A 25,894-nucleotide genomic window follows, 5' to 3' on the forward strand; every position below is an offset into this window, starting at 1 on the left:
AAGTTGGACGCCATCTTGAGAGGCAGTTCTAAAGGGGTGGTTCTCAACTTCTCTCAATAACATGGCGTCCTCTTCCCTTGCAGAGATACGCGGCCGACCAGGAATGGGACGATTCACAACTTCACCATTCTAGATAAAAAAAATTAGCCCACCGCTTAGCAGTTGAAAATGGGACTTCAATCTCTCTGGCCGCCATCGACGCAGAATAACCTACGCGAACCAGGGCAATGACTTGTTGTTGTCTCTCTGCCATCTTCAAGCGTAATGACAAGACAGAACGTTTTATTAACAGACAAGAGTATTGCTTGAAAGAGAGAGGGAGGTATATTATTTATTAGAGTTTGGGCATATTCTAAGCGATTTCGCCACATAAATATAGCTTTGCGAGACATATATGATGGCAAATTTGTAATTAAAAAAAGTTTGTGGGAGATTCGAACCTTGAACTACTACTATTAACTCCTTCTTCTTCTTCTTCTTCTTCTTCTTCTTCTTCTTCTTCATCATCTATCCCTTATGCCTTGCAGCGTCGGGTCCTCCACCCATTTCTTATATCTCTTCCGGTCCAATGCCAATACTATTAACTCGTTCAATAGAAAAATGCCATAACGACTTACGCTACTGAGACTGTTAATATCGTTTCGGCATAATACGTGCTTTTCCTGTTCATATTCGCTTCGGTTGATTTTGTATTGATCAATTTTATTATTATTTTACTCTTCAGAGGCCCTGATGCCCTGGTATACGGGCAGTGCAACTCGCAAGGAAGAAGAAATCCACGCAACTTTTACTGCAACAAAGTGTATCAATGAAGAATAATAAATCGTCACATTTTTACAGAGACTTTTGTGAAGCATTTGATACTTCCTGCCAGTGATTTAGCGCATTTCAAGCATGCTCCAGTTGTATCAGCGGATGTGGAAAGGAGTTCCTCACAGTACAAAAATGTGCTTTCCGACAACAAGCGTTTACTAACTTTCAAGAACCTGCGCATGCTGCTAGTTACCTACTGCAATAATTCTGAATAAGGCAATATTTTTATATGTGTTCTTTTCTAGAACAAACAAATTCGCGAGTTTAAATTAATATTAGTTTTTAATTTCAGTTCTAACGTTACAGAAGAACTGTGCTGTACTGTCATACCTTAAAATGACGACAACAAATGTTAAGTCTTTTTTAGATCATTCTATCCTATCATTTTTTAGATATTTTTAGGTCATCAAAATCCGGGCCCTGGTTATTAGCAATGCCGCTGCTACTAAGATTTATTGAAAATCATCCGTCCTCAAGTGAGGCTGACCACTGGGATCCGGAATTACAAGCATCAAAATATAAATAAAACTTAAATGAGTACAACAATTATATACATACTACTAATACATACTTATAAAATACAAAGTTGAGTAAGACAATTCATTATTACTTTAAAAAGTAAAAATAAGAAGTATGGCACTTCCAGGTTGTAGAAAAAAGTACCGGGGCGGCATCCTGGCACAACTACATCCCTAAGCAAGAAGTGCTACAATTTCAGCCATAGGACAAAACATAGTAGTAAACAGACTTTTTACACATAGTAAATCAACATGTTCTACGTCCCCTTTACCATCAACGCTATGCTGTAATAGTAATACTGTAACAGCAACTTGCTGGTGGGGAGGGGGGTATATTTCAATTTAATTTTCTCCCTCTCTCTTTCTCAATTAAAAATTTAAAGAAATCAAATCAAATATTCAAGCCGCAGAAATTAATCGAATACACTGTGTTTCGTTCAAATCTTCCATACTTTATTATAAATTATAAAGTACAATAATGGTTGGAGATCGTAAGAGCCACTGATCATTAGGCCTATTACTTGGAAGGAAGATGAAGACAAAGTAGGAACGTTAGGGAAATGAAACTGAACGAAATGTAAGAGTAATTTTTAAAAATATGGATTATTTGTTGGCAAATCTTTACACGTGATAGGTCAGTGGCACTAACAGCATCCAATCTGAAATAAATTTCTTACCACGTTATTTCCAAACATGTACATTGTTACCGTAGTAATCACATCACAGAAGTCAGACAGTTCAGACATTTATACACGGTCCTTAAAAAAAACACAAAAAGTAATCAAGTACAGTGATATCGGACGAACAGGATGGCCACTAAATGGGTCCGTTGCGTCAAATCCAGACTTGGAAATGTGCTATCGAGGGACTTCATAACACACCAGATGTTCAGTTTCGGCATATCTCGAATATGTTTAATTTTGATGTATAGATGTTCGGGATTTTGGAATCGCCACACTAATGATGGCTACGATAACAATGAAAATGCCGGAAAGAGCATGGCAAGAAATTTATTTCAGGTCAGATATCACTAAGTTACCACTAATGGGTCATATTTAGAGATTTATTAATTAATGATTACCAAATCTTTTCAGTTGGTATTGCATTTCGTGCAGTTTCATTTCCACAATTTTGCTACTGTATTTTATGTTTAATGACGTTAAAACATGGGAGGGCCCACACCTGTGGAGTAACGGTCAGCGCGTCTGGCCGCGAAATCAGGTGGCCCGGATTCGATTCCCGATCGGGGCAAGTTACCTGGTTGAGGTTTTTCCGGGGTTTTTCCTCAACCCAATATGAGCAAATGCTGGATAACTTTCGGTGCTGGACTCAGGTCTCATTTCACCGGCATTATCACCTTCATCACATTCAGACGCTAAATAACCAACGAAGATGTTGATAAAGCGTCGTAAAATAATCTACTAAAAAAACGTGGGATGTTTGAATGAAACACGGTGTATTGCCACATCCAAGATAACCAGCTTCAGATAAATTTTTTAAGCATTATGGATCCTGTATGAGAGTATTTTTAGTTTCCATTGAAAAATCACATTCCAGCTCTAGCAGGTTACGCTTTCTTTTCAGCCTTTCCCACTCAGTCCTTTCGGCCAAGACTCCGAAGTGAGACGAATGGCTAATAGGTTTTTTTTTTATATCTCATACAGAGTCTATTCTATATCTGCTCAAAGACTCCTTGCAAGGGTGCAATATTCTCAAGATTTGTTTGCCTCCTAACTTCACCCCGTGCAACGTCACAGGCGAGTTTACTTTATCAGCAGAGCAAGACTACGACTATGATGGCGCGGGTTCGCGAAATTCGTGACTTTTCTCTTCGCTGTAACTTCATAAAGACTCGAGGCAGCTTTACATTGAAACAACTGTAGGCAATCAACCCTCATACGGCACGATAGCATGCTACAGGTTGCTCACTTTGAGTAGGATGGCAGCACAGTCGCATACGGCTTGGGACGCCGATCTGCCGGTTGCTCCAAATCGCATCTTGCACTACATCGTCGTTGGCTTCTTTTGTCCAGTCGCATGCTCGCATGCGGCGCGACGAGTTGGGATACAAATAAAATTAACAGAATTCGGTTTTTGGATAATCGACCGTGTCCTGGAACTTTACATTTCCAATGTTTCGTAACTACATAATACAGTTTCCATCATCAGAGCAAATAGGTAAGACCAAATAAGTCGCCTACTCTGTTGGGTTCGTTACGCCAGGCTAATCCGGACAACTGTGCCTGGCGTAACGAACCCAACAGAATATGTAATCCCCAACTAGCTTGTCTTTGATTTCTTAAGCATTTACAAAAGTGGAATATTTTAATATTAAAAATACAGTCCTCACATTTTTTCTCTAGTAGTTTATTGTCATAGTTTTCTGCGCAAGGGCAGGTCTTCCACTATTATGCAATTATTATTATTTTCTTAATCTTAAATTCAGGGAAAGGAGCAACTGCACCCCTGTTCCCCCTGTATTTCATGTATTTTCTGTCATACATCCTTTCTATGTTAATATCAACGAAAAAAATTAATTCGTTATATTGCATTTTTTGCTTTTTTCGCCGTTTTTGAACTAATAATTAGGTCATTTTTAATACTTTGAAGAACTTTTAGATCATTTGGAATGCATTTCACTTTCTTTTTTACCAATAGGTTTGTTAAATCTTTTTCTAAGCAAATAGGTCAGTAGTAATTACCTACTGAATAAGTGAATAATAGTGAAGTTTGAGTTTTATAGTTTGGAACAGATTCTAAAGTCCATCCCTCATTCCAATGAAGATTTCACCTCACACAACGGAAGTAATATAAAATGCTTGACAACAGCTTAGTTTAAGTGAGGGCTTTGACCGCTACTGTTCTTTTGTCGGTAAGAGGTTGTCTTTAGAATTTATGTTTGGACGGGAGGAAATTTTCACCGTGTCCTGGACAGGACGTTGTGTCCCCAACATGGTTCGGAAGATATAGCTACTGTAGTAGACAGTATTTTTAACTCAAAGATTGCAAGAATGCACACTGCGCCCACAATTTGTTTTGTCATTCACACTCCCCTATCTGGAAGGTCTGGTAACAAAAGTGAGGAGCGGAAGGAGTCGGAGAATGAAGGCACTGACATGGACCACCACCGATTGAAACACATTGTAAGCCCTCATTGAAATCTATGGGTGCTATTCATAGATATTTCGCAGCACGCGCTACGAGCGTACTAAGCTAGCCCCGGCTAACCACTGGTTACTAGTATAGAATTCAAATCATATCCTATCGCTAACACTGGTTTATGAATACGAAAAACGCTGATCATCCACTGGAAACCCGCGCTAAAAATTTCTATGAATACGGCCCTATAGTTTTCCCTTAAAACCTTCATTTTTTTGCATGCTCTTTTCATTTATCTTAGCCCATTTCCAGGAAGTTGCCTCCTCTCTCCGAGATCTGCAGGGCAGTCATTGAAACAAGGTGACTAATTTTTAAGGAGTTGCGGTGCGAGTGCTTTGAATAATATTTAAATGTCATTTTCTTTTAATTTTATGTCATTTTTCCATTAGCTTATGGGCATTTTAATGATCATTTTAAGTAGATTTTTAGGTCGTCAACATCCTCCCCCTACTCATCACCCTTCATGAATTGGACACGTCTGTAACTATCTACCCTACATGTACAGTAAGTTAAATTCATCGCAGCCTATATTTGGACCACCTAAATTAATTTTATTAATTAATAATTACCATGTAGTTTTTAGTTTCTATAACCTTTCACAGATGTTAACATTTTGGGTTTATTTTGCTATAGGATATCGGTAGACCTACCAGTGGTGCCACATGGGCCCGAGTCCACACAATAATTTGTTGTGTTATCATTATTACTTATGAGATTTACAGTATTTATTTTAACTTATAGCTCAAGTGTTTGAGCACACCCAATGTTTTCCAAAAGTTGGCGCCATTGAGGTCTACTGAGTTTATGGGAATGGCTAAGGTTTACCCCAAGTCCATATCTGGACCCCTGTCGATTTCACAATATGTGCAGAGGCTATAACTAGCTTCTCAAGACTTGGAATTGGTACAATGAGTAGGTTATCTAAGTTCTAAGACAATGCAGATAATTACAGCCACCAACGCCAAGTACTCATGCTCGAGGCGAATTTCGAACCTAATATTGCCTCTACAGTATCAGAGCGAATCAAACAGAAACGATAAGATTATCCATTTTATCAGTTTGGCTAAAGATCTACTCATTTTGATGGCAACTTGAGGAAACACATAACTAACAAAACAGACGGTTTAAAGCTTGAAGTAGGCCCTATTTAGGATCATTATTAGTGAGGTAAAATACTTCAAGAGTAATTAGGCTACATAGACAATGTTGTTGTTTTCTAATGCCAGGCGTTTGACAATAAAGTCATTTGACCTCGTGCACTCCAATATTTTTCGAAGATATTAGCATGGTCAGCCACTGAAGCACAGATTTTGAGGTGTTTTCACATAGACAATGTAAAGCACGTGTTTCTCAAAATGTCATGCTTTTGTTTACATTAAAACAGATACAATGATGTAACAGAAATACACATTATTTGGGTTCAGTTACGCATGTGTTAGTAACTGCAAATGAATACAGAATTTAAATTTCATGTTTCTTTCCACTGAAACCCACTCAGAAAATGTAGTATTTTAAAATTAATTAGGGAAACCTTAAACTTGGGTAACAGTAGATTCAAATGATTTTTTTATCATCACCATCACTACAAAATGAAATTTGCACTTCGAAGAGCAAATTTATTATAAACTAGGCCTAACTTACTTGTCAGACGAAATAACATTTCACAAAATGCTGGATTCCTCTCTATTACATGAACTCTCAGAGACAGGCTACATTTTTTGACTAGGTCTATAGGCTTTTCATGTATTGCAATTTCTAATGACAATTAAGTAAATAGCGCATAGCCTACTTGCTTTCATATTAGCCTACTTTTCAGACAAAACCTGAAATATTTTCTATAAGACAAAATAGAATCATATCGACAAAACTGGAAAGATCACAATAGCCAGAAGCATGAAAAACGATATCCTAACCAAATATTATAATGGAAGTCAAGAGGAAGGTAGAATGTAGGCAGACCTAGGAAGTGATGGTCAGATGACATAACCCGTTGATGAAGATGATTAGGTCTACAATAATGATAACGATCACTTGTAATGTGGCACCAATTTAGCAAAATCTTAATGCATATAGTGTAACATTTTGTATAATTGCAGTTTAAAGTGAAAGGTCTATTCGAACTAGCCTACATTAAATGGTTAACCTAGATATCGGTAGGTAGGTCTACACAAGTAAAACAGTGTAGAACAGAAAGGTTGCTAGGTCCGAAAATCATATTTTCTTTTTGACAGTACCAATGTTACACCTCTAAGTGTATTATTACGTATTTCAAAATCGGGAATAATGAATCTTATAACAAATACAGAAACATCATAATCGATAGTATAAATGACATTCTATCCGAACTTAATAAATCTGTAGTGAATTTTTCACCAACATGATGTAGACCACTATGACAAATAGGTCACATTTTTCAATAGCAAAGATGCATGGCAAGGTGAAATGGGTTAATGTTCCAATAATGAATGTAATCGTGAAAACCAATTAAGAAATACAAGAGTATGAAATTAATGTAATCACTAGCCTCATTTCTGTGTTATTGTTCAGAATGAATATAAATGACACAATACCCTACATGAAATGCAAATAGCCTATTTGAATCGCAAGTGCTGATGTAGGCCTATGCAAAACGCCAAGTTGCTATATAGTAGCCTAATTCCAAATAAAGCAGAATGTGGAAATAGCATTAAAATACCAATTTACGCCAATGTGTAATTATTTGATTTTAAAAATAACGAACTTTTTTTTACAAAATACCCACAAAAGGGGTGGAATGTGCACTAAAACGAAGAGGCAGATCTTTTCATTCTCTCATTGTATTCCATTACAATTAATACGAATACAGGTAATTACTGCAGTCTATTGCTGAATATGTTCTCTGTTGACAGTGACTTCTACTATTTTTTCCACAAACTGACCTCGACAGAATGTAAATGACAATGAAAATGCATAAATCGAATATCACACCTGAATAAACACGTAAATAATAACACATATGACACCTCTTGTTATGAATTTTACACATGCTACTGCATACCTTACCTTCTCAAAACGTTCCATTTCCAACAGACAATATGCATGGAAAGTTAACAGAAAAAACAATTTGAAAACTGCATTGCAAATCAGTTCTTAAACCACTACACAATTTATCCAAAAATACACACCACTTTTACACAGCCTGACACCTCTGCATTAAAAAGAAAATACTACCTAATAACTACTATCTTGATAACAACATTGATGAACCACACAATCAAGCGAACCAGTCGTTGAGATCATCACGAACTAAAGAAACTCATACTCTGTGTCTGTGAAGCTCTCTTGTACACAACTACCCAATCACACACACTATTAATGAACGTCTGAACGAACGAAGAGAATAGTTCGTAGCGGTACGGAACCTTTCATCTACAGAACAAACACTAGATGGGGAATGTGTCGCCGTCTCGCAATACGCGATCGACACAGAATGCACGATATTCAATATGGAAGAATGGGAGAGAAGTTGTGGGCACGTTTTACTACTTGATGTTGAATATTTGCTTTCTTATTCGTTTTTTCATATTAACGGAGGAAAATAAGTATGCAGATAGGTAAGAAATATAGGATTGGATATCTTTACAGAACAAAACTGAAGTTTATTGTATTAAGTGTAATTTTAATAGGAGTGTTCTTATTGATCTATCAAATGACATCTTTGGATTTCCCTCGTGATGAAGAGTTTTTCGACTACAATGATTACAGTAAAGTTGCAAAAAAAGAAAAACATACTTTTTTAAAAGGTGTATATCCAGGTGATATTATAAAGTACAAGCCAAATGAGAGAGGGAACTTTGTGTGTTACCATACTCGAGAAGAAATAGACTTTTCAAGAGTAAATGACGACTACTGTGATTGTATTTTTGATGGAAGTGATGAGCCAGGAACAAATGCTTGTCAGAATGGAAGATTTTACTGTGATACGCAAAAGAATGATGGATTTCCAGGTACTCCAGATATAACAAATTTATTATCTGTAACTATGGTATACTTTAAGCATTATTTCAGTATTGTGATTAGAATAAACGTTATAATGTAGCCTATCTGATATATAAAATTCTTCTACATAAAGGGTAGCAGAAATTTATTCAAACTCCGGCAGTACTACACTCACAAATGAGAGGTGAATGGTTGAATAGTTGTCTATTAAAAAAGATGTCACGATTCACAGCATTCCAGAGTCAGAAAGACAGGCCGGCAAAGAAAATGTAGATTTACTTATTGGTACCTATTAGAACTCAATAGAATGCATCACTTGTCCATTCTCTGAGCAGTGTCCTTAGTTAATGATCACCACATGACCAGAGATTCCACTGCTGTAGTACCGGTAGTAATCTTTATTTGGACGGATTGAAACAGGCCGAATACAGACTCTGAAATATTATAGTTGAAGATTAAGATATTTGCACTAATTAATTGTTTTTATTATGTACCATAAAAGTATAGTTTTGTATTAATCTATGAAAGATATGCACCTAAACTTGATAGCATTGTAGATTACTTTGTTAGTGACATTCTGTGGTGTCTAATTTCAGAATTTGTGCCATCAAGTCGTGTAAATGACGGAATTTGTGACTGCTGTGATGGTTCCGATGAATGGGCCAAAATTCTTCCCCCCACCAGGCTGGATGGTTTGTATTTTAGTGATTTTGGGATAAATTTTAGAACACGGTTACCTTCTTTTCCCTCTTCCTCCAAAATTCCAACCTTGTGCACACAAAATAAATGATTGGCACTGAAAAGTGTCTTTTCGTAAGGATAAAGATATGCATTCGACAAACATAGACAAATCTTTCTTTTTAGTATTTTAAGATAATTGAGGTCGGGCCCATACTCCAAAATGCTGTTGTGAGATATATAGAGTTGGAATTTTAAAAAACAGTGCAGGGCCTATAAAATATATTAAAATAAACAGGTTTATCAGCATTACTGTTCAACATTTCTCAACGAAACTTTGTGGGTATAACAAAGAAACTACGGAGAATCGATTTTTGCATTCTCCGGAAAAAGGGCCTATGGGCCCTTATTGCAGCTACGTCCTTAATTGTTGTCAGTGACGTACTGTAACTGTATACTGAAATTTTCCCTAAAAGAGACAGTCTGTAAACCAATAGTCAGTGTTTGTCATCTGTAATATATTAGAATTTTTTAGTACGGTAGTCTGCAACAACTTTTATGTTCAGTTTTTCTTTAAAAGATTGTTCAGTTCTCATCGTATAGCAGATAGCCTATTAATGTATAGATACATTCCAGTAATGTCTAATTTCATGTCTAATATGTTACTTTTTCCAGAATCTGTACAGAAGAAATTGGGAAGATACCAAACTCCATGCCCAAACCTGTGTGCCAAGTAGAGCTGTCTGTAAGACGTAATATGTTAGTAGCTATGAAGCACATCGCATGACTTAAATTTTAAGCCAGAATTGTTTGTCCTGTGTTAAACTATTTCCTGTTTTAACATCAAAACCCTATTCATGGAATTAATTTAACATTGACTTTCTGTAATATATTTAATATTTTAATTTGCTTTTATGCCACTAACTTAATTGTGGTTGCGGGAATGTGTCCTTAGCAAACATAATATTGAGTACTATTTTTATCGGTATTATTTTTCTACATTACTGGTATCTAAACTGCTCTTCATTTCGTCCTTCATAATATAAACCAGGGACGTCCAACCTTTTTGGGTTTGAGGGCTACTTTTAATTTCAGAACTTATTGGTGGTCTATTAATAAACTAATGAGTTAATGACACAGGAAAATATACTCTACCATAAAATTGTAAATTCACACATTCTTTCATTTTCACAACTAGCACAAGAATAGGCCTACAATTTAAAATTTCATATATACTCTGGCTTAGATACCAGTAAAATATATGCATTGCGAGAGTAAACCAATTTCATCTTTGGCTATGCCTTGGGCACTGAACTTTCCACTCACGAATAAAATCCTACTTTACCCTCTTGTATCATGAATTACTATAGTATCATTCTTTGGTAGATCATAATTAACTATTAGGAGCCTTACTATATCTGTATATAAAGACTGTTTCATAGCTGGAATTTTATTGTTTCTTGAACTCTGTATATATTTATAGATTTAAGAAATTCATTAAGTTAATATTTGGAACAATATTGCTGAAGAGGTTGATTTCAGTAAAGTTTGTTATATATATGAACTATCTTGTTAATACTTTTCGCATTTATTTAGATACGAGTAAATTGTAGGATTAAATATTTTATTCCTTCCAGTTTAACAGTTTCTGACTCATAGATAAGCACTTATTTATTAAGGAGTGAAAAGAACAATTTAATGGTAAAAGTATTTATAGTTTGATAAAAGTCATTTATTAAGGAGTGAAAAGAACGATTTAATGGTAAAAGTATTTATAGTTTGATAAAAGTCGAAACCTGTAATAACAGTAAATACATTAAAAGTACCTCAAGTTGAAGTTCTCACATGTTCCTTCAAAACTCAAATCTGTTAAAATAAAACCTATCTCTACTTCCTTCACATTTTTAGGATGGCTAAATAAAATTATTTTGAGGGTGAGGTACTAATCGAAATTATTCTCAGGTTCTGTAAATAGATTAAAAAAAATAATAAATCCAGTAGCCTTTGTTACTTCATAATTCATCACACATCCTGTAGGGACGGAGGTCTTCACTGTACAGTGATAAAGGATACGTTTCTGTAGCACTCTTTGCATGTAATAACTTCACATGAAGGCATCTTTGTGAAGCTGTAGACTGAAGCTAATATGTGCCTTGAGAAGAAAAATTTAATGTGCATGAGAGACAGTCTTGAGATGTACTCTATAGCATTGTTTCTCACCATACGTCATCTTGTTCTTCTAATGCATATAATCATGTGATTGTGATATAATGGCTTATTTACGGGAAATAAAGTACACTGATTAAACCTACAATGTAGCATTTTGTTTCCTTCAATTTACTAACAAGGTAAAAGATATTAATATATGAAGAGTGCACAGGAGGAAGGAGAGATCACGTCTAAAGTCACAGTTTTATACTTTAAGTTTAATAAAACAATTTAGAAACACTTTCTGATTTTCAGTGGAAAAATATGTATCCTCCTAGGAGACTGGTCTATGCTACATCCACGATGAGATGATTATGGAGATTTATTGGGATGCCACAGAGGAACTGGAGCTCCCAGAGAAAATCCGTGTTACCTGGACCTTGGGATTGCCCAACACAAGTTATAAATCGGGGGTATGCTGGGGATCGAACCTGATTCCACAGGATTGTAAGTCCAGTGCTGTAGTTACTAGACTACTGTGGCAGCTTGTGGAAGATTATAAAACTGGCAATAAATTACATAGACTTACAATAGAGCTTCAGTAATAAGTAGCTATATAAGGTAAATCGATTTATAAAGTTCTGGAAGCACGCCCAATGTTGTGTTTACAAATTGTTGTTGGAGGGTCTGTATTTCTTTTTAATTCATAAAAAGAAGAGTTGATCTAGAAGATTTTGGTCAGAGGAAACTACAATCAGTAGCACCTACGAGATTGAATTTTTACATCCAGACTAGTTCAACATTTTCAATTTAATTTTCTGAACATGTACTAGAAGTCACATGAATAGGATGCAGATGCTCATTCAGCGTTTATGAGTGATTTGGACACAGTTTTCAAGTGGACATTTTACATGTACAGAGCATGGTATAATGTACTTCAGACTACAACAGCAGATATTGTTTACTGCAATCAAAAAGATAATGAATTGATACTCTTTTAAAAGTGCAAAGTGACAGGCAGAATGCATTTGAAACATTCTGGAACTTAGCAACATCTCAAAAGAACAACAATGATGCAGAACCCAAGACCCATATCAACAGTGGGAGTCAGTTTTACCAGAGGTTACATTGTGAAATTATCGGTAATATAGAACAAATAAAAACAAGATACACATCATTTTTCAAACTTTTTGACACCAAAAATTCGATAAATTATTAGAGAAAAACATTTCCTGATGAACTCTTAAATACACTGTAAAAATTGACTTATGCAACCACGTTTGATCACATGTCTTAAGAGTGAACTGTGGTTTATACAAGTTCTGAGTTAAGGATTGCCAATAGTTTAGAACCCAAGTACTATAAGCTTTGAAATGGATACATAATTTATGTAGGTGCATCCATTTAAGATCATTTAAATCGCTCAAGTCTAATTTCTACAAAAAGGTATGTAAACATCCCTCCTCAATTTTCTGTCCTGCTGTTCATATTATTTATTGCAGAATGCATGAAAATGTTATATTTACACTTTTTCATATAAATAATAGATTTGTGGTAATATTAGAATCACTCACATACAAAATTATTAAAATTTCAATTTTCTTGGTAATGTTCATTCTTGTACATAAGAAATTCATGTAATTTTATATGCTGCACCGAGGTAACGTAAGGATTTCATTAGTATTGTAAGCGGCAGAATACTAATATGTATTGATATACAGAGTATTCCATAAGTAGCGTATTACAGATCCAAAAGTATTCAAATTTACCCTTTCAAAGATATTTTTCCATGAAATATCTAAAAATGTACAGTGTCTTTAAATCGTTTTTGTTTTGTTAATAACTTGAATACAAAGCTATGGTGCTTCATACCTATATCACATGAATCAGGAAAAGAAAAAAAAATTATGGAATGAAATATGTTGTTTTCTAATGCCAGGCATTTCACAATGAAGTCATTTGACCTCTTGCACTCCAATATTTTTCAAAGATATTATCATGACAAGCCACTGAAGCACAGATCTTGAGATGTTCCGAATCCATTTCTTGGTTTGAGTTGCACAATGGACAGTTAGGGGACTGATATATTCGAATTCTATGCAGGTGTTTGGCCAAACAATCATGGCCTGTTGCCAATCTAAATGCAGCTACAGACGATTTTCGTGGTAAATCGGGAATTAAATGTGGATTTTGATGCAGAGAGTTCCATTTTTTTCCTTGGGATTGTGTTATTAAATTTTGTTTGTTGGAGTCTAAGTATGTAGATTTAATAAATCTTTTCACAGAGTAATACGTAGATTTAGTAACAGGTCTGTAAGTAGCAGTGCTGCCCTTCTTTGCTAAAGCATCCGCATTCTCATTTCCCAGGATTCCACAATGGGATGGTATCCATTGGAATACAATTCTTTTATTGAGTGATATTAATTGAGAGAGCATTTTAGTTATTTCTGCTGTTTGAGATGAAGGTGTGTGTTTAGAGACTATTGATAGAATAGCTGCTTTGGAGTCTGACAATATAACTGCATTCCTAAATTTATTGATGTGGCATAGAAGATTCCTGAGACTTTCCCTTATTGCAATGATTTCACCATCAAAACTTGTTGTTCCATATCCAAGAGATCTATAAAGTGAGAAGAGACAGCACGTAACACCTACACAGGCACCTTGTTCTCTGGAGCTCAAGGATCCGTCAGTGTATAAATGAAGCCAGTTTTGTGGAGGGTACCTAATATTAATTGTCTCTAAAGACAATTGTTTCAGTATTTCAGTGTTTACTTCTGATTTTAGTATTTCTTCTGTTAAATTTAGATTATATTCTATATTTAATAGAGTTAAAGGGTTTGGTTTAATTTGTAAGTTTTCTTTTAAATTCGGGATATTGATTTTCTGTTTTAATTCTTGAACAATGGATATGAAACTTTTTTGAGTTTTCAATCTACAGAGAGGACTGTATGAATGCCAATTGTTTCCTGGTAATCTGATAAATGGAATGAAATATAGAATGTCCAATTTAAAGCAAAGAAAAAAACCTATTTTGTCACTACGAATTTCTGTAACACCCTGTATAATTGCCAACCATTCCAAACTTTACTTTGGTCAACCCTATAACGAATATACATAACTGTTTTAGATACACTAAAATACGCTAGTTACGAAAGTGTCTCAAAGTTTATGGGATACATTGTATAAAGTTAGCCTTCGACTTTTGTTATAAACAAAAGTGAAAGCGGTTACCATGGAAGAGTATGTTGTTTGATAAAGTTACTTCATGTTTAGTAATAAGTTATTTTGATTCTATATTGTGAATATTTTTTTAAAATTATATCAGATAAAATTTAATTGGAGAAGCTATCAGTTGGGTTCAAACGATATCAGACTTTGAAAATTTCCTATGAATGTGTCTTTCACATCGTACATGATGATTTGGTTATGAGAAAATTGTGTTATATGGATCCATAAATGCCTAAACGACTAGAGGGTCAATTTCCAAATCACTTTGCTGATCTTTTAAAGAGGATTCTTCTAGATCATATTGTAATTACGTATATATGGACAAAATCTAGATCCATCATTACGATCCAGAAACGACAATCAAAGGATGGAAACACTCTGGTTCTTCCCATCCAAAGAAATGTTGCATTCAAAAATGGCAGAGAAGATCGCTGGATCATTTTTGGAGCAAAGATGAAATAATTATGTCAGACTGCTTAGAACAAGGTAAAACTGTAATGAGAGCATATTGATCATTCTTCATTATTAACTAATTAACTAAGCTTCGGGAGAAAATTGTGCAGAAATGCGAAGGAAAATATAAAATACATACAAACATTTATAAGATTAAAAAAACATAGAAAACTTACAAATGTATGTACAAAGTGGACTGTAAGTCACGTTACTCCCCTCCCCCCCTCAATTTGTTTCACAACTGACAAACGAATACCTTATTTATCCAGATGTGTATGTGAACCGTTATCATGACAACTGAATACGATGCCATGTTCGACAAGAGGTTTTGCGAAGAAAATCTTCCGTCACAGCAAAATTGCAATTGATTATTTGAAATATTATAGGGGCAATATGACTTATGGCCCTACTTGTACATATGTTTGCATAAAGCACATATTGATCATCTCTGCAATAACTTTGTTGTTACTGTTAATATAAAAATGGAAACAAAATAAAAATGCTTATGTACATTACATTTTTTTTTATTGCAAGGCGTCTTTATTCAATATAGTTTCAAAGTTCTTCCACACAACAATTGCATAATTACTTTAATTGAATACTCCAATAGTTTGACAGTGTAATATGTAGCTAGTCAGCAATGTCTGCAATAGGAGGGGGGGGGGAAGGAGAGGAACTGGCCATCCTACCCCATTATTTCCTGGCCTAGTTGCCTCATAAATGGTGCCTTATTGGTATCTTGTGAGGTTCACACCTGTCTTCGAACAGTTGACTAAACAACAATACTCCAAATAGCTTCACTGCATAGTGGCCTACATATGCTGTTTTTCTTTTTTCTTGAAATCACAAATAGTGTAGGTTTTCCTTTTAGTCAAATTCTTTGTTCTAGGATGCTGCATTTCTTTTTTAATTCCCAGATCATGGTGTATATAAGCACATAGTTCATAAATTAGATGGAAATTCTGAAGTCTTCTTTTTAAGCGAGACTCATGGAAGTTATTTTGTGGCCATTCTTGAGGATGTTGTACAACACAGCCACAGACCACAGGACATAGTTCTTTGTCTAGTACTATGGCACATTCTCATCAAGGTTATCAAGTCCATCTTTGATGGAGTTGTAAGATTTAATTATGTCTGACTTTTCATCGTCAAAGGTTTCATGATGATGCATGTATAATACCAAAACTCCTTTTCTTGTGACAAAAGATATCAATGTAGCATCTCTGGTAATGCCAAATAACAAAGATCCTTCCTGACAAATTTTTGAAGGCAGGAATTCTTTCTCAGCATAGTATCCCCTTCTTCATAGCTGATACAACTTCAACAGATCCAAACCAATTGTCTGCTGTGATATTTCTGTTAAGTGTTTTGGATAGGTTTACACAGCTGTAACATTTGAAGAGTCCACTGCAAGAATGATGGATGTCACTTTCTTGTCGAAAATGAACCAATACTGTCAATGCATAGCTTAAGACATATAGAATGTACATACAGAGGTATATGGCATTAACACTGATAGTCATTGTTCAGTAATGATCGGAAAATCACAGTTAAGCTTTGAGTGCTAAGCATGTCAAACTTTCAATTGCTTCTCCTGCAAAATGTATTCCAAATGACATCCATCATTCTTGCAGTGGACTCATTTGTGTAGGTACTGATAGTTCGGTTCCTTCAAAAAAGCTAGTAAAACCGTTGTCATGCACCTCTCTCTGTTGACGTCCTTATGCTGGCTGTATTCAATGTGGAGAGAGGAGAAATGGGAGTCACAAAAAGAGGACCGAAGTTTGGGGGGGAAGATGCGACGATGTATAAAGGAAAGATTCTGTTTATAGATATACTGATTTATTAAAAATTCTTAATTTCTTCACTGTTCGTGGCAGGGGAAACAGCAATGTTGTTATGAAAACCTTGAATATTGAAATTTGGTCTTATGACTGATTGGAGCAATGTCGAAAATAAGATTATGCCAAGACCAGGAATATAAAAAAAGGGGTAGAAGATGCTTGCCCTGTTAAGAATTTGAGAGATAGGAAGTGGGTTAGTGCCATTCTCGATTATCGAAGCTCTTCAGACAATGCCCCATGATTCGACAACTGCCAAGAACCACCTTCAGTTATCAGAACTTGCCAGACTTGGTCCACGATTCACCAACCACTGAAGGGTGGGGGTGGGGGGGTTACTCTCTGCTAACGAGGTCCGCTGACAATGACTCTGCAATCAATGTCCACAAAGAAAGGTCTTCAAGGAACTGGTGGTCAAGACAAGCTGGAATGAATGGAAGTCGAAGGCGAGAATGGTGAAGAGTTGAGGTGACAGTGGGGAGGTAAGAGGCTACTCATTTAGAGTCAAAAGGGTCTCTGGCTTGACCCATCAGCTGTGCCTTTTTTTTTATATATATATACACCCCTAGAGAAGTGTTCCTTGCTGGCCTGTATCATGCTGCCTTCTGACAGAAGAGGCAGGTGAAGAAAATCCTCCCCCCACAATTTGTTCGTGTCTCCTGGGGTTTAGAATATGATTGTATTAGCATGAAAAAACCGAATGAGCGTAAAACTTACATATCCGAGATAAATTAACATGGAAACTAGGAATTTTGCAGAGACTAAATGAGGAGAAAAAACGAATAAATGGAAAAAAAATATATGTAAGCACGAAACATATAAAATAAGTTACTATCATCATCATATATGATGCACGAAATTCGGCCATTTTCACCCATTTCGGTCTCAGCTAAACAGGGTCTAGAAGTCTTTTTTTGTGGGCGTCCTGTTGCTTACAGTATGGACATAATTCGTCCAATTTAAAAGAACATACAGAATACCAAGGTAATTTTTCTGTACAATAATACTTCCTCTTCAAGAAGGCATATGTCGCTGTTGATAGTAATTCGTTCATCGGATGGGTACGTTAAGCCTGGTGGCCCTCTTGGTGCTATTCAACATGCCGGCACCGGGTTTCCCCTTATCCCTACCTCATCTTCATCACCACCACTCATTCCGTACACTAAACTTACATGAACAATTTCACATACACTCAACCTAGAACATGACATAACACTTCACAGATACACATGTACAGCATGGCCCACCGAAGTGGTGTGCAACTAGAAAAATGGGTCACAGTCCTGCCATCTATCCGCAATATACAGAACCCGAATCACGTAAAGTGAAGTGAGTAGGCATTGGATGGATACATACATATTGTTCTCCCCAACCTTAGATGACCTCACTCACACCACTTTACTGTCTGAGCTGGGGTCGCCTAAGTTTGGTGAGTACAATACATACTTCCTCTTCACTTAGTATGGGAAAATAAAAATTTAAAACTGCCCAAATGACTAATTTAATAATCACAGAAAGATAAATTATAAATACTCACCTCTGTGTTGTGGTCAATGATACAAACGCCACCTCTGCATTGAAGTTTTACCTAAATATTAAACTAATATTATAATATATTAAAGCACAAATCTTGAAGTATAATTATGTGCTGTCAACAGTGACATTTGCTTGAATTGACATCCAAAGTGATCACCACGGTCATTTATTGCTGAGTACAATAAACACTTTATTGTATTTTATAATTTACACGTTATGTACACTACATACCAACGTACATTGGTTGTTTAATATTTTATTATTTATGTTTAGGTGTGTGTGTTTATAATAAAAAAGAAACAAAAATTAGTCCCGTTACAGTGCTACATGTTGTTATGGCCATCAGAATATTCCCTCCAATTTATATTTGTTGCTTCAGCTTCAACAAACACAAACTTGTCTTGAACACTGCAAAGAACATACTGTCCGTTTTGAAATGACAGGTGGCTGGAGGATTTATCTTATAAAGTCTCTTTTAAAGATTTATTTGTTGCCTAATTATTCTAAAAATTGTTTCTTTCGTTTATGAAATAATTTCTTTTTGTTTTGATTTGAAGTTACAAGTGCAGTAATAATTACTTAAGTTTATATTTAAAGAATTTTATATCACCACAATTACATTTTACAAAGTATTTAAAGCACAAAATGGTAGTAGTCAATTTATTAATATATACTATAGTAATGTATACTGTAATATAACTTGTAAAAAACTGTACACATTATATTTATATTATATATTATAAATTATAATGACCAACACACAAACTGGTTCCTGGAACACTTCGGAATAGGAAGGATTTACTTATAGGCAGAACTGTATTGAATCATTACTTATCTTTTTAAAGATCTCAGTAAATTACAAAATCACAGCTTTGCAATAAGTTTAAAATTAAATTCGCTCATGAATCAATACCATTAACCTGTAAGTGGTATTGAAGAAAATGGTAACATTTTAATCTGACAAAAATTGGGAATACTGAACCATAAACCTAAACAGCACAAATTGAATCACAAAGACAAATATAACATTTTAAGATGTTATGCACGCACCATTTTAGGAAGCATACATAAACATACCGACTCATTCTTTCGTAAATATGCAACCTTATTTCCCCATCAATCCATCAACCAATGGTCAAAGCTTTTCACATCTATAAAGGTTTAAAAAATATTGTGTATATGTTGGCAGATGGTTGAAAATTTCTGTGTGCTATTGTCAATGGTATTCGCAGAAAACAACCTTCCCATTTTCTAACACACAGTATATAATACCTTTTTGAATAACTGTACAAATGCACTATACTACAAAGCCAATTAAACATAAAAAACAAATGCATACAGTATTTACATATCATTCACACTACACAGCTCTTAACCATGACGAAATAGACCAAAACATATCTTGACAGGAAGAATGCTCCTACATATTTAACTATTACAAAATGTAAATTCTGTCATGTTAGGAAGTGCTTTATAAGAATCAGTAAAAGGAAAAAAAAAAATGCAATTTTTCACTAAACAAATGTGTAGTGGAAAATTAAAATAGAGTTCGTCAATGATCACATAATAGAAACATGAAATGTTTATTTTCAATTATTATGCCGAATAATTTCGGACTTCACGGCGTAGTGTGGTTATTAATTATGAAGTATACCTAACATAATTCAAGAAGGCAAATGCAATTAATTTACATGAATACAACAAAATGTTACCACATTCCAACTGTCAGGAACTTTTGATATCTACATCGTATACAGTTTTCTCCAATACGAATTTTACATGAAGGTTCAAACCTCATGGTTCTTATAAAACTGAGCTCTGGTTTAGAGTGTGATATTAACATTAATCACTAGATCGAATCCCTTAATTAATTTCCGTGTCTTGATAATTTCATCTAAGTACATGTAATTCAAGTTCCATTACAGACGCTTGTTTATACTCAATCCTATCCAAGGTATGGCAACTAATTATAATACTCAAGAGTCTCAATAATTATATTTCACTTAGTTTTACTATTTATATGTTATAACCAAAAAACAGTGTTTCACTTGGGAAGCAACATTTACCTGTTCCTATTTAGCAAGCATTAAATATTTCAATATGAATTCGAATATCATCTCGTGACAGACTTGCTTAAACTTACTTTCGCCACATTACAGAGTACTATAAATAGTAGCTAAAAACCAGTATCAAGTGAAAATTGGTGCATGTCCTGTTTACTAACAAGGCTCAATATCAAATGCCTATCATGTGAGAAAATATAGAATTTATTTTAGTTTCACTTGTAATGTTTATGTGCTTTGCAAATGTAAAGAATGATAAATATAAGAAACAAACCAACATGGAGTAGGTAAGACCATTATTTTTCATAAACTGTTTTAATGTTATAAATTTAGGAAACTTCATATACTGCTGAATAAAATAAAAATTGATATAATATTCTTTAAACAACATTAGTATGTGTAGGAAATTTCACAACTATTCCACCTTCACTGAACAGATAATCTGTCACCATAAAACATTCAACTCGTCCAACAGTTTTTTGTAGGTTGAAGGCAATTTCAATTATTAGCATTAATTATATTATGTTAAGAATAATACAATCTTTAGAAGTTCAGTGTTTGTTGACTGTTAGGCCCTCTGCACACAGGGCTATTCAAGAGGGATGAAACGAAATGGTGATTCAAGTCACTAATAATAATAACTCATTAGTGACGTAGTTCCTCACACAGAGTTACTCTTAAGTGATAGAAATGGCAGTTTTCTGCATTCGAGCATGTAAGGCAGAGCTTCTTCATTGTGCAATCATGATGTCAAGTACAGTCTAGTGACGAGGAATATTATATCATAATCATCATCATCATTATATTATTATCAATAAATGGCATTTTATCAAAATATGCTTCACACTTGTCATTTTGAACTTCTTTTCCCTCTTCATACCATGCTTCTTTCTTCAAATATTTCCTACAGTAGCCTGGTAGTTTGTAGTTATAAAGAATGGGATGTTTTTCCACTTCCTCCGCAAATTTAATATTTAAAATTTGTTCGTTCATCTTCAATCAGGATTGATATTGGTGACTGAGAGACTAGAATAGCTAAGTGACACAGACACCGAGTCACCAGAAACTGGTCAGTAATGCATGGCAGACAGCTTACTAATGAGTAGTGCTGTGAACAGAACCCCATTGTATTACACTGAAAGTGGCTCACTAGCTCCATTTGTAATTCGTGTCATCAACAAGTCCTTCACAGCATCTCTGTGTGCAGATGGTTTTAATCCAAAGGTTGTAGAGAGTTAAAATTTTACCTACTCTACAATATGCAAAGAATTATGTCATTAGTGGAGAAAGCACTAAAATAAGACTGTAAAATGAGTAGCCACTATATAACGGACACTGAAGTGGACAAATCTAGTGATTCTCTAACACAGAGTACTGCAACAATAAGTAAGCGCCAATTAAGTTATATCTGGTAAGTTAGATTTGAATTTATATTCATGTTTCCATATCTTTTATTTAAAATTCGTGAGAGATTTTACGGATTATAACATTCCGATTAAACCTATTCCCATTCTCATTCAAAGAAGTAATACTATTATATTTGTGCTTTTTTTTTCATTTGGACTTGCTATTACATTTGACTATACAGTCCATGGTAATGAAGGGAGTGGGCTGGATGGTTAATCGAAAAAATTGGATAATCCGTACCATAAAATATTTTCTCAAGTCCATACTAGGTCTCATAATTTCCTCTGTAGTGTTGTGTTTAACATGCTAGATAGTTGTTGTTTTCTAATGCCAGGCATTTGACAATAAATTCATTTGACCTCTTGCACTCCAATATTTTTCAAAGATATTATCACAGATTTTGAGGTGTTCCGAATCCATTTCTTGGTTTGAGTTGCACAATGGGCAGTTAGGAGACTGATATATGAAGGGTACACGGGAAAAACGATCAAGGTCCATCAAAAATCGAAATTGAGTTAATAATGCTATCTTATAGTGGAAAAGAATTACTATCATGTGGTCTAGCTAGTAATAAGAAATCATCGTTCTTGACGTTCCACTACGTCAATTTCTATTAAATACACACATAACAAAGTATTAAGTGCTTAAACTTTAAAATTCGTTTTTCTCGAAACTTTCTAAAATGGACCTTGATCGTTATTCCCGTGTACTCTTCATATTTCAAGGATCAAAAGTTCGCTAATTTAATTCTGGTTGTCAACGACAGGTTTATAAAGGCCAAAGAAATTCCTTATGATGGTTGTCTGCGGAAGAATAGGAATAATAGAGGGCTTCTGTTGTAGATCTACATACATTATACACTTTATCCTCATTTTTCATTAAATCACGCACAGCTGTAACGCCAATCACATATTCTGATGCGAAATAAGCCATGATTTCTCTTTTTATTTCGATACTTAGCAAAACATTTTTGACACCCGTGGAAGATATTTTACATAGAAGTTATAAAGTATGGGCATTCGAACAGTAGGACAAGGAAAGGACTGAATGCTGCAGAGGTTTGCTATATGTTGTGCGCAGAAGTTCTTGGGACTATTTCTTTGAAAGCAGGTAGTGACTATTTTACAAGTTGGGAAAAACACCTTCAAATAACTGTTCTCATTGCCTGCAGTAAAGGTAAAGGCTTGTAATAAAACACTCTAGAGAAAATAGGTACTAATATAAGGTATAGTACTAGGTTTCTTACATGTTTATTTCCACAGTAAATAAAGAAAGAGCGACAGAAAGTCAGTCAGATAACCCGCCGATTGGTTAATTGGGTGACGGATAATCAGGGTTCTACTGTACATATAATCTACTTTTCTTTTACAGGAAAGATGGACGAAAGGCTGTCATTAAATTATACATAATGTGAGGATATTACCATTAAAATAGCAAGACTGGTTTAACAAGCCTGGCATTACTTCGAGAATTAAGAAATGCTACTTAAAAATGGTTTGTTTTTGGAACATTAAGAATTTGATAACCTCTGTTTGCTTCATTAAAACTAACTTACCTTGTCAATATTTTAATGTCCAATATTCAAAGTAAAATAATTTTTAAAAAATCTGTAAAATAATTTTTCAGAATGTCATACACCAGGATATAAAATATAAGATAGTGTTATTTCGCAAGAAATTACATTAGTACCAATGTGAATTTATAAGCAAAGTTTTATATTGTATTGCTATTGAAGGTAAGATTATCCGACTTCATACACTTCTCTGAATTTGTATGACATTAGACAGCATCTTGTGAAACTGGGCAAAGAAGGCCAAACATTTAGATCTGCATTGATTCAGATGTGATGAGTACAAGTTCTTGTTCATAAGTGTGGCAATGCAATCATGTGATATTGGTCGTCTTCTGATACTTCACCACTTCAATATGTATAAGCTTATTAATGGCAATGAAATGCAAGAAAGAATATAGTAATGTCATTAATGCTAAAGAAAACATATAATTTTTAACGACACTAACTGTAAGGAAAACACAACATGAAGAGATAAGTGAAGATGGGTGCAAAACTGACGGCAAAAGAAAAATAAACATAAATCTTGGAAAACTTTTACTTTTCAGACACAACAGTAGACAAAAGAGCTAGATGATAGGGGAGGCACAAGAGGGGGAGAACTTCGGAGGACAAGTGTTCACACAAACTTAACCCACGAGGATATTGTCACCCCCTCTCTTTGCATTTTTCATAACACTTTCAACCCAATTCATTAATTACTGTTATACTTAATACAATTTTTCTTAGCAGTTATAATTTCACAGCTTCTCTTATTGTTGTTCATAAACCAACACAGTTACTGTTTAAATTTGTTGAATTTTCATGAAATTCTATGTTCATCTGACATTTTTAGTTCTCCTGGGCAAAAATTATATTTTTTTCTGTAGTAGTGATGTGATTTACAAGAGTATTACACTGGGAAGAATAAGGCAGAGATCTGGAAGACACATCAATGTTCAGAAAAAGGCCGTAACCAATATACTTAATGAAATGGAGTACATAAAAATGAAGGAATAATTATACTTTTGGTTGTGTAGGTGAGCTAGATGCTAGATAATTCTCTCACAATATGATTACTCTTTCTTCTTATATCCTAACATTTAAAATGTAGATGATATGTTTCCTCCTGAAAGAAGATTCACACTTCCATTTTCTACTTTTTATTTCAGTTGCAAGTAAGAACAGAAATTTCTATCACTGCAGCCATTCATCACATTTGAAATTATAAGCACAACAGAATATGTTATTCGAGTTTCAAAGCTAACCACTGAAGTGTGATGAGCAGGCATTTGTAACAGTTCAAATTAGATTGACGACATATTGTACACAATATCAGAAATATTAATTTTGATAAACTGGCATTTGGTAAGTTGCCTGCAACTGTTCTTAGATAACACAAAAAAGTCTGAGGGTACTCTGTGGTTACTACGATATTGTACTGCTAAGTCTGTCTCAAGATATACATCTACTGTATATTTAACAAATGTCACAGTCTGTTTTAACAGCAGAATTAATAAATTGCGTAAAATATAGCACGAAGGTTATGTTGGGAATACATGCCAAGGATATAAATTTGTAAAATCTGAGTTTGTGTTCTTTCGTATTTTAAATCTTTCAGATGTGAAATTATAAAGTTTTAAAACAGAAAAAGCGTTATCACAACCTACAAGTATGTAAAGCAGTTATGTCTGTATTTTTCTGAGTGTAATTGAGAAAAGAGGTAGATTCCAGGTCTTCACTATGCAGTAGACAATTTTGTTGATGTAATTGCTAATTCTATTGTTTATTGGTAGGTTTATAATGCTTCCAAAAAGGCCCACACAGATATTCTTAGACTCTATACGGCGTGAAATACTTAAAAGATGGTGAAGATTAGCTAATCAGCATGTTCGGCAACACTGTCAATTGGATGTAAAGAAGGGCATAAGAGTCTCACAACAACATGGGACCTCATAATAATCCAACTCGGCAATGTTGCAGACCAGCCTGCTACGTGATTTGCTACAAGTTATGCAGCAGTTCCACCATATCTTCATTTACAGACTCCACGTCATATAGTAATCTGGCAGTGCTGAATTTCATTTTTGAGGTGGGGACACCTGTAAGGCAGAATTTTTACTCCAATAAAACAGGATGACAATAATGATGAGTAGCAGAGTTGAGTTTTAATGCGGGTGAGAAAGACAGCTCTATCGAGCCTTCTCAATTAGAAAATATATTTTTTTATATATCATAAACCTCCCACTTTAATTCCCATCCAAACAAAACCATGTTAAGAATTCTTTTGATACCTGTATTGTTTGGGCAATATAGACATATTGGCCAAGGAACAGTATGAGCATCACAAAGTGTTCTGAGTTAATACCACTGTCTATTAATTAGTTATATGCTTAACAGTTCAACTACAGAGTTCAATTAACAGTGATTTCATGATTATAAGGCGAATAGTATAGATTTAAAAAAAAAAAAGACTTAAGTTTTACTTCATCAAATTAACTCAGCATTATTGTAGAAAAA

General features: G+C 34.6%; 3 protein-coding genes across 4 annotated transcripts in view; 1 reads left to right on the forward strand and 2 right to left on the reverse strand.

Moving 5' to 3' along the window:
- The window catches only part of LOC138712369 (E3 ubiquitin-protein ligase RNF19B-like), a 365,180-nt gene extending 357,295 nt beyond the window's left edge, over positions 1-7,885 (reverse strand). The window contains exon 1 of one of the 2 annotated variants that reach the window (XM_069844041.1): positions 7,701-7,885. The gene's annotated coding sequence lies outside the window, so the exon portion shown is untranslated. Of the gene's footprint in view, positions 1-7,532 lie in introns of both variants that reach the window. The other variant, XM_069844040.1, reaches the window with a different exon arrangement.
- Positions 7,886-7,955: 70 nt separating this feature from the next.
- On the forward strand, positions 7,956-11,110 carry LOC138712375 (uncharacterized). The gene is made up of 3 exons (XM_069844053.1): positions 7,956-8,476; positions 9,065-9,160; positions 9,822-11,110. The coding sequence occupies exons 1-3, from the start codon at positions 8,074-8,076 to the stop codon at positions 9,881-9,883; spliced, it is 561 nt and encodes a 186-aa protein (XP_069700154.1). The 5' UTR covers positions 7,956-8,073; the 3' UTR covers positions 9,884-11,110.
- A 7,410-nt stretch (positions 11,111-18,520) lies between these two features.
- Positions 18,521-25,894, reverse strand: part of LOC138712371 (mitochondrial protein C2orf69 homolog) — a 64,656-nt gene continuing 57,282 nt past the window's right edge. The window contains exon 9 of the transcript XR_011335700.1: positions 18,521-25,476. The gene's annotated coding sequence lies outside the window, so the exon portion shown is untranslated. The remainder of the gene's footprint in view (positions 25,477-25,894) is intronic.

Source organism: Periplaneta americana, chromosome 13, assembly GCF_040183065.1.
Source record: "Periplaneta americana isolate PAMFEO1 chromosome 13, P.americana_PAMFEO1_priV1, whole genome shotgun sequence".
NCBI classification, from domain to species: Eukaryota; Metazoa; Arthropoda; class Insecta; order Blattodea; family Blattidae; genus Periplaneta; species Periplaneta americana.

What these genes read in the sequence shown, in the direction of transcription:
- LOC138712375 (XM_069844053.1), top strand. Translation starts at nt 8,074, where the DNA reads ATGCAGATAGGTAAGAAATATAGGATTGGATATCTTTACAGAACAAAA. An exon ending in AAAGAATGATGGATTTCCAG is followed by an intron (nt 8,477 to 9,064) that starts GTACTCCAGATA and finishes GTCTAATTTCAG; the next exon opens with AATTTGTGCCATCAAGTCGT. An exon ending in TCCCCCCACCAGGCTGGATG is followed by an intron (nt 9,161 to 9,821) that starts GTTTGTATTTTA and finishes TACTTTTTCCAG; the next exon opens with AATCTGTACAGAAGAAATTG.